Source organism: Oncorhynchus clarkii, chromosome 28 (assembly GCF_045791955.1).
Source record: "Oncorhynchus clarkii lewisi isolate Uvic-CL-2024 chromosome 28, UVic_Ocla_1.0, whole genome shotgun sequence".
In the NCBI taxonomy this organism is placed as follows: Eukaryota; Metazoa; Chordata; class Actinopteri; order Salmoniformes; family Salmonidae; genus Oncorhynchus; species Oncorhynchus clarkii.
This window is the reverse complement of record NC_092174.1, coordinates 33,192,246-33,209,270: the sequence shown is the minus strand read 5'-3', so window position 1 is coordinate 33,209,270 and position 17,025 is coordinate 33,192,246. Positions and strand designations below refer to the sequence as shown.

The 17,025-nt window shown below is 47.6% G+C and overlaps 1 protein-coding gene across 1 annotated transcript in view; it reads right to left on the bottom strand.

The window, feature by feature from the left end:
* Positions 1–2,099: 2,099 nt before the first annotated feature.
* The window catches only part of LOC139386759 (uncharacterized), a 112,697-nt gene continuing 97,771 nt past the window's right edge, over positions 2,100–17,025 (bottom strand). Inside the window, exons 8-13 of the mRNA XM_071132571.1 lie at positions 7,929–8,050; positions 6,863–6,980; positions 5,592–5,915; positions 5,031–5,235; positions 4,124–4,592; positions 2,100–3,074 (exon numbers count right to left, since the gene is read on the bottom strand). Of these exons, the coding sequence (XP_070988672.1) occupies positions 2,100–3,074; positions 4,124–4,592; positions 5,031–5,235; positions 5,592–5,915; positions 6,863–6,980; positions 7,929–8,050 (2,213 nt within the window). The remainder of the gene's footprint in view (positions 3,075–4,123; positions 4,593–5,030; positions 5,236–5,591; positions 5,916–6,862; positions 6,981–7,928; positions 8,051–17,025) is intronic.

The following is a 17,025-nucleotide window of genomic DNA, read 5'->3' as shown; positions in this document are numbered from 1 at the left end:
AACACTATCCCAATTACGACCCCAATTACGACCCCAGTCACTACCCCAATCACTACCCCAATCATGACCCCAATCACTACCCCAGCACTACCCCAGTCATTTCTGTTCACTGGGTCTGCTGGTTTCCATTCTGACAACTCTTCACTGATAAATGGAAGTTATGGTTTGGACAGTTAAACATGTTCAGAGTGTGAATTGGTTGGCGTTTGGTTAAGATTGTGCTAAAATCATGCAGACTTGGTCCTCAAGAAATGTTGATTTAATAGGGCGAGGTTTTGCATAAAACATTTACAAATGTCTATCCTCTCCTCCCTACATACAGACTTAGAAGAGATGTATTTTTCATCACTTTATACGCAGAATCAATACATCTTGTAATACTTTTGCTTTAGTTTTATTTAACCTTTATTCAAGGCAAGTCAGTTAAGAACAAATTCTTATTTTCAGTGACGGCCTACCAGGGAACAGTGGGTTAGCTGCCTTGTTCAGGGGCAGAACAACAGATTTGTACCTTGTCAGCTTGGGGATTTGATCTAGGAACCTTTCGGTTACTGGCCCAATGCTCTAACCAATAGGCCCCAATAGTGATTTACTATACAATCAATGCCTGATAACACGAGTGAGTATAACTCTGTGTGTGTGTGTGTGTGTGTGTGTGTGTGTGTGTGTGTGTGTGTGTGTGTGTGTGTGTATGTGTGTGTGTGTGTGTGTAAACAACATAACTCTCAGCTAAGCCAGGGAAGATCATATCCCTAAATCATTTACATTTTTCATAATGTCTATTTTCCAGTGATGCGTTTGAGAGAAAATAATATTTTTAAAGGTTTTAAATTATTCATAGTTTTCAGTAGTGAATTGAATTATTAACTTTACTGCCTCTGCAGTTCAAATAAATGCAACAGTTTCTGTACACTCAGTTTCTCTCTCCCTCTCGATCTCTTTCCTCTCCATCTCTGTCTTGTTCATATTATATCACTCTGTGTGGTAACCTAGTTGAATGTATTGTCTTGTTCATATTATTTCACTTCTGTGTGGTACCCTAGTTGAATGTATTGTCTTGTTCATATTATATCACTTCTGTGTGGTACCCTAGTTGAATGTATTGTCTTGTTCATATTATATCACTTCTGTGTGGTACCCTAGTTGAATGTATTGTCTTGTTCATATTATATCACTTCTGTGTGGTACCCTAGTTGAATGTATTGTCTTGTTCATATTATTTCACTTCTGTGTGGTACCCTAGTTGAATGTATTGTCTTGTTCATATTATATCACTTCTGTGTGGTACCCTAGTTGAATGTATTGTCTTGTTCATATTATATCACTTCTGTGTGGTACCCTAGTTGAATGTATTGTCTTGTTCATATTATATCACTTCTGTGTGGTACCCTAGTTGAATGTATTGTCTTGTTCATATTATATCACTTCTGTGTGGTACCCTAGTTGAATGTATTGTCTTGTTCATATTATATCACTTCTGTGTGGTACCCTAGTTGAATGTATTGTCTTGTTCATATTATTTCACTTCTGTGTGGTACCCTAGTTGAATGTATTGTCTTGTTCATAATATATCACTTCTGTGTGGTACCCTAGTTGAATGTATTGTCTTGCTTGAAATCCTTTCTTGGATGTTTAGGTTGTTTTTCTTTGTCCAGACCAATTAAGAAATTGTTGCTGCTCAGTGGAGAAACACCATGCACATTGCCTCAGTACCTTTCAACAATTATTGCTTTAAATTACATCAATCCCTCCCTACCCTCCCATGGCCTCCCCTACCCTCCCATGCCCTCACCTTCCCTCCCATGCCCTCACCTTCCCTCCCATGCCCTCACCTTCCCTCCCATGGCCTCCCCTACCCTCCCATGGCCTCCCATACCCTCCCATGGCCTCCCCTACTCTCCAATGGCCTCCCTTTCCCTCCCATGGCCTCCCATGCCCTCACCTTTCCTCCCATGCCCTCACCTTCCCATGGCACATTTTTCTCTGTCTCTTTATTACTCTCCCTCTTCATCTCTCTCTCCTTTAACTTCTCCTCCCATTACTCTAGCTCTGCTTGCCTTTTACCCCTCCTTCATTCTCTCTCCTTTTCCTTCTCCCTCTCAGTCGTTCTTCTCATCTCCAGAGTGCTCCTTTTTCTCCCCCTCCTCTTTTGCATCCTCTTTTTTGTTGTTCTCTACCTCCTTCTCCTCCACTTTATCTTTCTCCCTATCATGGAACAGCTTGGCTAGTTCCTGAAACTGCGGACCCCACTCCTCCAGCCCTCCTCCCCACTCCTCCTTCTCTGCATCCTTCTCTCCCTCACTCTCCAGTGAGCTGAGGGAGCCTGCACGTGACCCTGTACCCTCCAGCCCGTACACCTGCACTGAATCATAGGGCGGCTGTGAGGGGTCAAAGGTGACCTGAGCCAGACGCAGGCGGAGGAACTCACCCACCCTGAGGGCCAAGGAGTGACCACCTGGTACTGGACCCCCTCTCCCTGCCTCCATCCCTTGGACCCACCCTGCCCCGTACCCCATGATGCCCCCGTATGCGCCCCTGGCCTGACCTGGGAAGGGCAGCATCTGGGGGGTCATATCCCTCCTTCCTAAAACGTATGCCCCCATACCCACCCTGTCCCGCCAGTCAGCCATGAACCCTTCTGGGTACATCCCCCCGCAAGAAGTCCCGGTCAGAGATATTCCTCCACCCTCCCTGTCCGGCCTGGCCACCACAAAGTTGCTTCCCATCTCTAGCCCTCCCCTCCCCAGGCTCCCGGGGTAATCCTGCCTCTGTCCCGCTGCCTCCCCCTGCAGGATGCTGGCGTAGTTGCGGGCGGCTGACTGCTGAGACTGGCCATCTGGGCAGTTGGTTCCAGGCCCTCCACCACCACATCCACCACCAGAGGATTCTGGTTCAGCTGAACCAGAGCCAGTGCGTTTGGGGGACAGGCCGGCGTGGAAGGCCCTGCGACCCGCCATGGGCAGGGTGGCTGAATCACACACCCAGGCGCCACCGTGACTCTGGCCAGCCATGGAGCCGGAACGGGTCAGGACCAGGGTGTGCTCCCTCTCTCGGGGGGGGGTCTCAGACTGGACCTGCAGGGGACGGGGAGAAGGAGGAGGGTCAATCCGGGACAGGGCAGGGGAACGAAGAGGAGGGTCAGTCCGGGACAGGGCAGGGGAACGAGGAGGAGGAGGAGGAGGAGGAGGGTCAGTCCGGGGCAGGGACAGGGCAGGGGAACGAGGAGGAGGGTCAGTCCGGGACAGGGCAGGGGAACGAGGAGGAGGATCAGTCCAGGACAGGGACAGGGCAGGGGAACGAGGAGGAGGGTCAGTCCGGGACAGGGACAGGGCAGGGGAGCGAGGAGGAGGGTCAGTCCGGGACAGGGCAGGGGAACGAGGAGGAGGGTCAGTCCGGGACAGGGCAGGGGAACGAGGAGGAGGGTCAGTCCCGGACAGAACAGGGGAATGAGGTGGAGGAGGAGGGTCAGTCCGGGGCAGGGACAGGGCAGGGGAACGAGGAGGAGGATCAGTCCGGGACAGGGACAGGGCAGGGGAATGAGGTGGAGGAGGACGGTCAGTCCGGGACAGGGACAGGGCAGTGGAATGAGGAGGAAGAGGGTCAGTCCGGGACAGGGACAGGGAACGGTGCTGTTAAGTGGATGTAGAAGATAAAGGATAACAAGAGGTGATGTTGAGGTTGAGAGAATTGTAAAAGGAGCGAATGGAGAGATGAATCGGGGAAACAATTAAAGCAGAAAGCCGGAGAGTAAGGAAAAGGGCAAATGTAAGAAATGGGGAGAGAAAGTAGACGACGAGAAGGAAGAAAGCAAAAGACAGAGAGACAGGATGAGAATAGACACACAATGAACAAGCAAGATAGAGAGAGTGAAAGAGAAACAGAGTTTAGAAGGTAAGAGAAGCAGGTTAATAACTAAAAGGAGCTAACACTGTGACAGAGAGGGGGATGAAGAGGGAGGAGGAAATCGTTAAAAATTAAAGAAAGAGACAGCAAAACATAAAAAAGAATACATATTCACTATTGTTTGCTCTCAGTAATCAGCAGTGTTAAAACCACTTCAAATGATAACACATTGGTTCGTTCATTAATTCACTTATTGTCATGTACAGTGTCGGTCTCTTACCCAGTCCACCGAGTCCTGACTGTGGCTCTGCTGCTCACTACTGTTCTCTGTACAGTTGCTCATAGCTCCTCCCCCTTCACCCCTCTCCTGGCTGTTATTGGTCCGTGGCGTCCCTCCATCTGAGGTGCTAACCCCGCTCTGTGGGCCTGTTCCGTCTCTACTCTCTCTGCTGCTCATTTCAGCTGGTCCTACGTACACGGCCCCTGGCTCCAGGGCCCCCACCATGGCCCCCTGATTCTGGATGACCAGAGAGTGGTCTGGGTGGCCCCCAGGGAAGTGGTAGGCCAGCTCAGCCAAGCCTGGCTCAAACTGGCCCCCTGGAGTACGTCGGAGAACTGGCAGGGTGTGGCTGCTGTAGCAGAGGCGGCCATACAGGGGCCCCCCAGGGCCGGAGTAGGCCGGGTCCAGGGCTGGGTTCTGGGCCCAGTTGTATGCACGGGCCTTGTCCTGGACGTGCTGGGAGTAGCGTCTGGGGGACAGAAGATAGGGTGTGACAAGGCTAGACAACATGTTACAGCAGCTTTACATAGGAGCACACACCAATGAGGGATTGCACAGTATAAAGGAAGTAGGTGATGCCCAACAAAGTGTCTAATAAAGTGTAATTCCTCTTTATTTTTTTTTTACCTAAGAGGCTGATTAGAGCAAGGAGTTTTGTTTTTACCTAAGAGGCTGATTAGAGCAAGGAGTTTTGTTTTTACCTAAGAGGCTGATTAGAGCATGGAGTTTTGAGGCAATCAATGACCTAAGTGGATCAATACAGTCTTAGAAAACTCTTGAGGACTGGAGTTTTGTTTTTGCTCAGCATAGCTTTCAATTAAACACACACACACACACACACACACACACACACACACACACACACACACACACACAAACACACTGCACACACACCACACACACTCACATGTTCCTGCTGTCCAGAGTGCGGTATCCCCTGCGTGAGCTGTGGGGGGCGCTCTGGAGCGCTGCGATGTCAAAGGCGGCCGTGTCGGCCTCGCCTCCTCCCTCGTCATCGTAGGTGATGATGTTCTCCCTAACATCGTCCTCCTCCAGGGGAGACAGAGAGTCCCGCTTCTGACGACGCAGGGACAGGGACAGGGCACTGACTGCTGGAGGGACGAGAGACAGAGGGAGGGGGGGAGTCAGAGAAAGAGCAAGAGAGAGAGAGAGAGAGAGAGTGTTGGTATATCATATGTCTGTCCTGCATGCTTAAATCGACTTTGAGCCATAGCCAGACAGTCATACTGGACTAGACCAGTCACATTGGTAATAAAGTGGGCCATTCCCAGTCAAATGCCAATGAAATGTTAGTTGGGTTTGTGTTTCCCAGTAAAATTACTAATCAACTAATCATCAAGTCTTAAATTACATGTGATAGTGTTGGGTTGTAATGAAAGCTTGCACACCCTGTGGATCTGGGTCTTTCAGACCAGGATTGAGTAACACTGCTGTACAGTATATTTACCCAGCAGAGTGGCAACACAGGCCAAGATGGCCAGCAGGGCGGCAGTGCTGAGCCCAGGGGAGGGGGAGGTAGACTGCTGTGGGACACACACCGTCTCTCTCTCCCACTCCCAGTCTCCCTCCGTCTGCCTCTCCTGTCTCTCCTTCTCCCCAGCCCGGGCCCCTCCTCTCAGGCAGGGGCAGATGGACACAGTGACTGTCCCGGTGGAGGTCAGGCCAGACGTCCCATCCCTTAACACCAGGGGAACGTGTAGCGTAAGGGAGGAGGAGAAGGAGTGGGAGAGGGGCTGCAGGGGCGACAGGAGCAACAGGGTGGCACTGGGGCCTGGAGGAAGAGCGAGAGAGGGAAAAACACAACATGAGAAAAAAACAGCAAGAAACTCAATTGAATTGAATGAAATCTCTACCATTTAATGTTATTGTCATAGCTTCCCACAGCTTCCCTCAGAGGATGTGTCGGAGTCCATTGGGAAAAGATGGATTTCCAGTAGAGGAAAAGGTAAACAACAAGGAAAACACAAAGGGATGAGGATAACAGAGTTATGGGAAGAGAGGTAAAGAGAGAGAGAGAGAGAGATAGAGAGAGAGAGAGAGAGAGATGTAAGGGAGAGAGTGAGACAGACAGAGAAGGGGAGGAGTGAGAGGTACGGGAGAGAGTGAGACAGACAGAGAAGGGGAGGAAAGAGAGGTAGGGGGAGAGAGTGAGACAGACAGAGAAGGGGAGGAGTGAGAGGTACGGGTGAGAGTGAGACAGAGAAGGGGAGGAAAGAGAGGTAGGGGGAAAGAGTGAGACAGACAGAGAAGGGGAGGAGTGAGAGGTAGGGAGAGAGAGGTAGAGACAGAGAGAGAGAGGGGAGAAGGTAGAGGGAGAGAGCGAGACAGAGAGAGAGGTAGGGAGAGAGAGGTAGAGGGACAGAGAGAGAAGGGGAGGAGAGAGGTAGGGAGAGAGAGGTAGAGACAGGGAGAGAGAGGGGAGAAGGTAGAGGGAGAGAGCGAGACAGAGAGAGAGGTAGGGAGAGAGAGGTAGAGGGACAGAGAGAGAAGGGGAGGAGAGAGGTAGGGAGAGAGAGGTAGAGACAGGGAGAGAGAGGGGAGAAGGTAGAGGGAGAGAGCGAGACAGAGAGAGAAGGGGAGGAGAGAGGGAGAGAGAGGTAGAGACAGAGAGAGAGAGGGGAGAAGGTAGAGGGAGAGAGCGAGACAGAGAGAGGGGGAGCGTGAGAGGGAGTTTGTGGGAGAGAGTGAAACATAAAGAAAGAAAGAGAGAGACTATACCTCCACTGTCCCTAATGCTGAAGTTGAGGGCGAAGCTGGACTCTGGAGGGATGTTGAAATATACAGCACTGTCATTCCCTCCCTCATCTCGATCAATGGCACGCAACACCTGCACCACCTGAAAAGAAGAGACAGAGTGAGAAACCAGAAACAGAAAAGGAGGTGTGATGGGAGGATTGGGGAGGAAGGAGGAGAGGAGTGAGAGAGGAGAGAGAAAATAGTAAGATAGCATTGGAGAGGTCAACAAGATAGGAGGGGGAGGGAATAGAGAAAAGAATAGAGAAAATAAAGATTATTTTGTAACAACGCGTGACTTTAACTACCGTTCACATCCCTGTGTGCCCTCAGCATTTACCTCAAAACAAACAAATAGGCTCTGCTAGATAAAACCTCTCAAATCAAGAAGGAAGTAATTATGTCTAACCTTAACTGTGAAGGGAATTCCTGGGTTGGCTTTCAGTATATCATCTATGAAGATTGGGTTTCCGACTGTAGAGAAGAATTTAGGAAATAAATCCTAATATTCTATCTAGTGAATATTATCTCAACTTAAACCCCTGGGACTCTCTTAAACACTGCCTGTGGCAAAAATGCAATACAACACCTCTTTAATGGCCTTTAGAGTACAGTGATTCAGACCTAGAATAAGATGTTAGGATGTTTCTGAGTTATGCAGAAGCTAGGGCTTTCACTTTGAAAGGGTTTTTAAATTATAACACTTTATTATTTTGTGTGCTTTAATGTCCTTATTAAAAAATGTATTCTTTTCAGATGCATTATACATCAATTGGCGGATGGGTTTCTTCCCTGCAAGACGGTTGCTGAGACAGAAAAACAAAGACACGTGAACACAAAAGAGGGCATGAACCCAGACACAGATAGAACAAACTGATAGACAAAGACAACACGTTAATGGAAAGAGACTACATGGAAACATGGTGAAAGCAAAGGAGGAACAGAAGCGTGGATAAAATGATAGACGGAATCAGAAAGAATATTCAAAGAGTTTTCACATACTGTAAGCACACACCACACCACACACACATACATACACACCCACTCTGACCTGTCCAGTGGCTGATGAGTCACACATGGCTGCTGTGTACTGTCTGTCCAGCTCGGGCGCATTGTCATTCAAGTCCAGCGTCTCTATGGCAACCACCACTCTGGACACCTGGCTGGGGTTGTCTGCGGGAGAGGAACCAGGAACAGCTGTGTCTCAACAGAGAGCATTCCAAGACCGCAGAGTGGCCAACACATCTCAACTCTGCTGCTCAATCCACTAGTGTGTCTTCGTGATCTAGCCAATAGGGTTGCCTGTAGTAGGTTAAAATCTGAAGTAAACATAGCATTTGTTAGGTGATGTTTTAAAAATCAGGCTAAATCTGCGGGTGATTGGTATGTTTTAGTATAGAGCGTTGGAATTAGTGCCTCCATCCCTCTCTTTCTACACCAAACAGTATTTTCAAAGCTCCAGCAAAGGCGATATGTAAGGTGAGCTGACATGCATGCAAAGCAGTCACACCAGGGCACAGTTTAAATGGATTGGGACAGAGTCCAAGCTACATTCACGTACCCATGCGCACACACCCTTTGAAATACACCAGCTCACAATTTGGACTGCACATGAGTCGACACACACATTTCGGGCTGCACACACACATAAATGCACACGCACACACACACATTTTGGCAGCACACAATACATTCTCTTTGGACTGTGTTCACACTCAGTAACACCATGTTATGGACTGGAGCCATGGGTCCACATTGCAATGAGCTCCCAGTGTATTGGCAGTAGGTGAGTGGAGAGGATAGGAGAGGGGAGAGGAGAGGAGGGGAGGGGAGAGGAGAGAAAAGGAGAGGAGAGGAGAGGGGAGAAAAGGAGAGGAGAGGAGAGGGGGGAGGGGGAGAGGAGAGGAGGATAGGGAAGAGGAAAGAGGAGAGGAGAGGAGAGGAGAGGAGAGGAGAGGAGAGGAGAGGAAAGGAAAGGAAAGGAGAGGAGAGGAGAGGAGAGGAGAGGAGAGGAGAGGAGAGGAGAGGAGAGGAGAGGAGAGGAGAGGAGAGGAGAGGAGAGGAGGAGAGGGAAGAGGAGAGGAGAGGAGAGGAGAGGAGAGGAGAGGAGAGGAGAGAGGAGAGGAGAGGAGAGGAGAAGAGAGGAGAGGAGAGGAGAGGAGAGGAGAGGAGAGGAGAGGAGGGGAGAGGAGGGGAGGGGAGGGGAGGGGAGGGGAGGGGAGGGGAGAGAAAAGGAGAGGAGAGGGGGCAAGGGGAGGGGGAGAGGAGAGGAGGATAGGGAAGAGGAGAGGAGAGGAGAGGAGAGGAGAGGAGAGGAGAGGAGAGGAGAGGAGGATAGGGAAGGGGAGAGGAGAGGAGAGGAGAGGAGAGGAGAGGAGAGGAGAGGAGAGGAGAGGAGAGGAGAGGAGAGGAGAGGAGGATAGGGAAGGGGAGAGGAGAGGAGAGGAGAGGAGAGGAGAGGAGAGGAGAGGAGAGGAGAGGAGAGGAGAGGAGAGGAGAGGAGAGGGGAGGAGAGGAGAGGAGAGGAGAGGAGAGGAGAGGAGAGGAGAGGAGAGGAGGATAGGGAAGGGGAGAGGAGAGGAGAGGAGAGGAGAGGAGAGGAGAGGAGAGGAGAGGAGAGGAGAGGAGAGGAAATCTAAGGAAGTCTCTAGATTTTGCTCGCCCGAAGTATTTTGTGATAAACTGCAGGCCACACTACTTGCCTAGAGAGTTCTCAGCTATACTTTCGTGGCTCCTTATTTACCACCACAGACAGATGCTGGCACGAAGACCGCACTCAGTCAGCTGTGTAAGGAAATAAGCAAACAGGAAACCGCTCACCCAGAGGCGGCGCTCCTAGTGGCCGGAGACTTTAATGCAGGGAAACTTAAATCAGTTCTACCAAATCTCTATCAACATGTTACAGTTTTTCTCAATTGCTAAAACACTAAAACCCATTGGCTGAACAAAGTTATCAGTTGCCTGGACTCATTTAGCTAATTATGCAGTCTGTTGTCAATACCTTAAACCATTTCACATGGTAAAACACAATTTGCAGATCTCACTTTGACTTTTCAGCAAAACTCTAAACACATTCTCATTCTCAAAACACATTCTGCACTCTAATGCACATGTCATCCATACTGGTAAACACAAGTGGCATCAATCAAATACAAATAGAGAACACATGTCATTGATTGAACACAACCACTCAAAATTGATTTAACCTGTTTCAAATGATGCGACACAACCAATATAAGCCAGTTCAGAGAGCAAACAGGTTGTTGAAGGTGGGAAGGAGAAAGTCTGAGAATGGATAGAAGAAACAATGTGAGAGAACGAGTGTGTATGCGAGGTGGGCGACGAGGAGGAAGAGGGCAAGAAAGAGAAAGAGGAGGACGAAGGGGAAGACAAAGAGTGGAAATATCTGACCATGTTCTTGTCCATGGACTGACAATGAGGGAAGCAGGACTTAGAGTGCAACCCAATGTAAGCCGATTTTCTGTGTCCACCATAGTAAGGACATTCAGAGAAGAGAACAGGTACAGTATACTACTGTATTTTTGTAATTGCAAATTTACTGTACTACACTATATGCAGCTGTTTCAATAGACATTTGTAAAGTTAATCACTGTATGTATTGTACTGCATGAAAATGTTTTGTAACTGCACTACTACTTTTTGAAGAATTGCAAGGCTGCCACATGCTGGTGGAAGGACAGCTATATTCACTCAGGAGCAAGAGGCCGTTATAGTTGGCATGGTCCTTCAAGATAATGCAATACGACTCAGAGAAATCCAGGAACGAGTGATACAAGACAACACAAATTTCCAGGGAATTGACAGTGTGAGCATTTCCACAATTGACCGTGTCCTCCATCGTAACAGGATGTGAATGAAACAAGTATACAGAGTACCTTTTGAGCGCAACTCACCAAGGGTGAAAGAACTGCGAGCTCAGTATGTGCAAGTAAGTGTACATTCAGAAACATTTACTGTAATCCAGATTGTCTACAGTACTAACACATACTATATGAATGACATTACTCTTCAGTACATACAATGTATGTGAATCAGAAGCCTAATTGTACTCTACAGTATAGCACTGTCTCTGTACGACTTACAAAATCCTACATTCAGAATATTGTATTTCTACACAGACAATATTTGACTTGGAATCCTTGGACAGGCCCCATGAGTTCATATTTGTAGATGAAGCAGGCTTCAATCTAACAAAGAGGAGAAGGAGAGGCCGAAACCTGATTGGACAGCGGGCCATTGTTGAAGTCCCTGGTCAAAAATGTCACAATCTGTGCTGCTATCAGCAACCATGGTGTTCTACATCACCATGTTACACTCGGGCCATCTAAGATTTATTGACAATCTAAGAGATATTTGATTTGAGCAGCAGGTTCAAGAGCAGCAGGGTCAAGAGCTAAATGAGAATCCCATTCCCACCTATGTGATAGTGTGGGACAATGTCAGTTTCCACCGAGCTGCTCAGGTAAGGGAATGGTTTAACATCAATGGGCAGTTTATGAACTTGTACCTCCCTCAATACTCGCCTTTCCTGAATCCGATTGAGGAGTTTTTCTTCTCTTGGAGATGGAAAGTGTATGATAGACAACCCTACACCAGAGTAAATCTGCTGCAAGCCATGGTTTTAGCCTGTGGTGATATAGGTGAGGAATAATGTCAGGGCTGGATACGGCACACAGGAGGCTTCTTCCCCCATTGCCTCAGGAGGGACAATATTGCTTGTGATGTCGACGAAGTACTCTGGCCGGACCCAGCCCAAAGACAAGAAGAAGCACATTGATCACGTTTACTCCTTTGATTTTTGTCCCTTTTAGTATTGTATACTGTAGTACAGTGCATTGTAGGCTGTATACTGTACAATGGACAAATTGTATGGCCCTGAACATTGTGCTTGTTATTTATTAACAGTACTGACTGCTCAATATATTTTGACTTGTTGCAGGTTCATATCAACAAAGAACAAGAATTACAGTATCACAGAGACAAAGGACAAGTTTGTGAGAGGAGGAAGAACAAAATTGCAAAGAGCAAAGCAGAGTAGTAATTTCTGATCAATTTTGAGCTACTATGATAGAACATGTTTTCGTTCATCAAAAGACAATGACGGAAAAATATGAATATTTTTTTAGATTAAAAATGTACTTCTCCCTGAGAATTGTATGTTTTGAACAATGTGTTTTCTATTTTTCGATGTATTGTTTACTGACTGCTTGAGAGTGTATGTCATTTTGATCACTTTGTTTATGATTTGAGAGCAGTGTTTGATTTTGAACACAGGTAAAAGTGTTTTGAGGCGAATGTTTCATTTTGCGAGAGGAGTCAGAGGTTATGTAAATAGTGCTTGAAGATTAGGTTTTGTGTTTAATGTTTTCAGGAAATGGAGCAAGGTTTCAGAAATTGTGTTTTAGCAATTGAGAAAAACTTTAAATGTGCAACCAGAGGGAAAAAAATTCTAGGTCACCTGTACTCCACACACAGAGAAGCGTACAAAGCTCTCCCTCGCCCTCCATTTGGTAAATCCGACCACAACTCTATCCTCCGGATTCCTGCTATAAAAAAATTGTCAGATGAAGCAGTTGCTAAACTACAGGACTGTTTTTCTACCACAGAATGGAACATGTTCCGGGATTCTTCCGATGACATTGAGGAATACACCACATCAGTCACTGGCTATATCAATAAGTGCATTGAGGACGTCGTCCCCACAGTGACTGTATGTACATACCCCAACCAGAAGCCATGGATGACAGGCAACATTCGCACTGAGCTAAAGGGTCGAGCCTCCGCTTTCAAGGTGCGGGCTCTAACCCGGAAGCTTACAAGAAATCCCGCTATGCCCTGTGACAAACCATCAAACAGGCAAAGCGTCAATACAGGGCTAAGACTGAATCACACTACACCGGCTCTGACTCTTGTCGGATGTGGCAAGGCCTGCAAACTATTACAGACTACAAAGGGAAGCACAGCCGCGAGATGCCCAGTGACACGAGCCAACCAGACGAGCTAAATCACTTCTATGCTCGCTTCGAGGCAAGCAACACTGAGGCATGCATGAGAGCATCAGCTGTTCCGGATGACTGTGTGATCACGCTCTCCGTAGCCGACATGTTCCAAACAGGTCAACATACACAAGGCTGCGGGGTCCGACGGATTACCAGGACGTGTGCTCCGGGCATGTGCTGACCAACTGGCAGGTGTCTTCACTGACATTTTCAACATGTCCCTGATTGAGTCTGTAATACCAACATGCTTCAAGCAGACCATCATAGTCCCTGTGCCTAAGAACACAAAGGCAACCTACCTAAATGACTACAGACCCGTAGCACTCACGTCCGTAGCCATGAAGTGCTTTGAAAGGCTGGTAATGGCTCACATCAACACAAGTATCCCAGAAACCCTAGACCCACTCCAATTTGCACACCGCCCAAACAGATCCACAGATGATGCAATCTCTATTGCACTCCACACTGCCCTTTCCCACCTAGACAAAAGGAACACCTATGTGAGAATGCTATTCATTAACCACAGCTCAGCGTTCAACACCATAGTACCCTCAAAGCTCATCACCAAGCTAAGGAACCTGGGACTAAACACCTCCCTCTGCAACTGGATCCTGGACTTCCTGACAGGCCGCCCCCAGGTGGTGAGGGTAGGTAGCAACACATCTACCACGCTGATCCTCAACACTGGAGCTCCGCAGGGGTGCGTGCTCAGTCCCCTCCTGTACTCCCTGTTCACACACGACTGCATGGCCAGGCACGACTCCAACACCATCATTAAGTTAGCTGACGACACAACAGTGGTAGGCCTGATCACCTTTGGCATGGGTCCTGGGATCCTCAAAAGGTTCTACAGCTGCAACATCGAGAGCATCCTGACCGGTTTCATCACTGCAAGTCACTTCAGCGGGTAGTGCATACGGCCCAGTACATCACTGGGGCAAAGCTGCCTGCCATTCAGGAAGGCCATAAAAATTGTCAAAGACCCCAGCCACCCCAGTCATAGACTGTTCTCTCTACTACCGCATGGCAAGCGGTACCGGAGTGCCAAGTCTAGGACAAAAAGGCTTCTTAACAGTTTTTACCCCCAAGCCCTAAGACTCCTGAACAGTTAACCAAATGGTTACCTGGACTATTTGCATTGTGTGCCTCCCCCCAACCCCTCTTTTACACTGCTTCTACTCTCTGTTTGTCATATATGCATAGTCACTTTAACTATATCTTCATGTACATACTACCTAAATTGGCCCGACCAACCAGTGCTCCCGCACATTGGCTAACTGGGCTATCTGCATTGTGTCCCACCACCCGCCAACCCCTCTTTTTACGCTTCTGCTACTCTCTGTTCATCATAAGTGCATAGTCACTTTAACGATACCTACATGTACCTACTATCTCAATAAGCCTGACTAGCAGGTGTCTGTATAAAGCCTTGCTACTCTTTTTACAAATGTCTTTTACTGTTGTTTTATTTCTTTACTTACACACACACACACACACACACACACACACACACACACACACACACACACACACACACACACACACACACACACACACACACACACACACACACACACACACACACACACACACACACACATCCTGCCGCCAATGGTCTGTTTAACTGATAGAGCTCATTATTCAACTCTGGCAGCGTCATTCGCACGACTGAAGACCCACTGCAATGCTGGCCAGTAGCACTGCTTAAATAAAGACCAGCACTGTCACCACACTAACCACTACTGTTGCTACCACCAGTGGTGTGTATTCATGGATGCCAAGGGAACCTTCCCTAAGAAAAAAAATAACATTTATTTTTAGTCTCTCCGTGCTTCATAATTTTCCTTCAATTCACAAGGGGCTGAATGTATCTCACAGGAGAAAGCACCCTAGCGAGCGAAACAGCGCCCCTCTGTCTCGGGAGGTGTAGCCCATCTATCTGATGCTGTCTGGTCAGAAAGAGTATGACATCATTGCCATTCATTGCATTGAATGCAAGGGAAGCCAGCGAGCATTTTGCCTACCTTGATAAAAAAATTTTGTAAAATAATAGCCAATCAGCATTGAGCTAAACCGAGCGATCTCAACTGTGAAAGGTCCTGGCGCACCAAAAAAAAGTGTCACATCAAAAGCAAAATGTTATTGAGAAAAACTTGAATTGTTGCATCTCGTTGTGACCTTGTCCTCCGGGGGCTAGATAGGTAGCTAAAATTGCCCATGAATGGAAGTTAGACTAGCGAGCAAGCATTTTAGCCAGGTAGCCTAAGACAACAGGTGTGTATTGTTCGACAGAGTAATAGATCGTTTCAGCAACATAAAAGAGAGGAGGATGCCTTGGGAGCAGCTAATGGGGACCCATAATAAATACCAATACAAATATCTTCTTATTGTTTCTGCCTTATGCCTATATAGCACGGTGTCAATGCATATGAACTATCAGGTTATAAAGCAAACAACGAAATTATCACAACACAGGTTGTAATATGGCATTTTCTTCTGGCTTGGCTTCCCCAGTGATTTCTGGCTTGGCTTCCCGAATGATTGCTGGCTTGGCTTCCCCCAGTGATTTCTGGCTTGGCTTCTCCAGTGATTGCTGGCTTGGCTTCCCCCAGTGATTTCTGGCTTGGCTTCTCCAGTGATTTCTGGCTTGGCTTCTCCAGTGATTTCTGGCTTGGCTTCTCCAGTGATTTCTGGCTTGGCTTCTCCAGTGATTGCTGGCTTGGCTTCCCCAGTGATTTCTGGCTTGGCTTCCCCAGTGATTTCTGGCTTGGCTTCTCCCAGTGATTTCTGGCTTGGCTTCTCCAGTGATTTCTGGCTTGGCTTCCCCCAGTGATTTCTGGCTTGGCTTCCCCAGTGATTTCTGGCTTGGCTTCCCCAGTGATTTCTGGCTTGGCTTCTCCAGTGATTTCTGGCTTGGCTTCCCCAGTGATTTCTGGCTTGGCTTCTCCAGTGATTTCTGGCTTGGCTTCCCCCAGTGATTTCTGGCTTGGCTTCTCCAGTGATTTCTGGCTTGGCTTCTCCAGTGATTTCTGGCTTGGCTTCTCCAGTGATTTCTGGCTCGGCTTCCCCAGTGATTTTATCCACACACCGCTACTGGCTACCACTGTGTTACGCTAATAGGTATGACGTTAAAGGGTTAATATAGGATTCTTTAGCTGGTGGAAATGTATGTAAAATGTTTCCTTTTCTGTGATCACTCAATATGAAATGTCATGTGTTTAATTAGGATCTGCTGTTTACCGTCCTAAGGTGGTGGCACTTAATTTGATTGCTCCCAATTTCACAGATAGTACTAATACTGCCATAAGCACTGCTACTGTTAGCATAGTTAAAGCAACGTTACTACTGTCAGCATGGTTAAAGCAGCGTTACTACTGTCAGCATGGTTAAAGCAGCGTTACTACTGTCAGCATGGTTAAAGCAGTGCTACTACTGTCAGCATGGTTAAAGCAGTGCTATTACTGTCAGCATGGTTAAAGCAGCGTTACTACTGTCAGCATGGTTAAAACAGCGTTACTACTGTCAGCATAGTTAAAGCAGCGTTACTACTGTCAGCATGGTTAAAGCAGTGCTACTACTGCCAGCATGGTTAAAGCAGCGTTACTACTGTCAGCATGGTTAAAGCAGCGTTACTACTGTCAGCATAGTTAAAGCAGCGTTACTACTGTCAGCATGGTTAAAGCAGTGCTACTACTGTCAGCATGGTTAAAGCAGCGTTACTACTGTCAGCATGGTTAAAGCAGCGTTACTACTGTCAGCATGGTTAAAGCATTGCTACTACTGTCATCATGGTTAAAGTAGCGTTACTATTGTCAGCATGGTTAAAGCAGCGTTACTCCTGTCAGCATGGTTAAAGCAGCGTTACTACTGTCAGCATGGTTAAAGCAGCGTTACTACTGTCAGCATGGTTAAAGCAGCGTTACTACTGTCAGCATGGTTAAAGCAGTGTTACTACTGTCAGCATGGTTAAAGCAGTGCTACTACTGTCAGCATGGTTAAAGCAGCGTTACTACTGTCAGCATAGGTAAAGCAGCGTTACTACTGTCAGCATGGATGAAGCAGCGTTACTACTATCATCATGGTTAAAGCAGTGCTACTACTGTCAGCATGGTTAAAGCAGCGTTACTC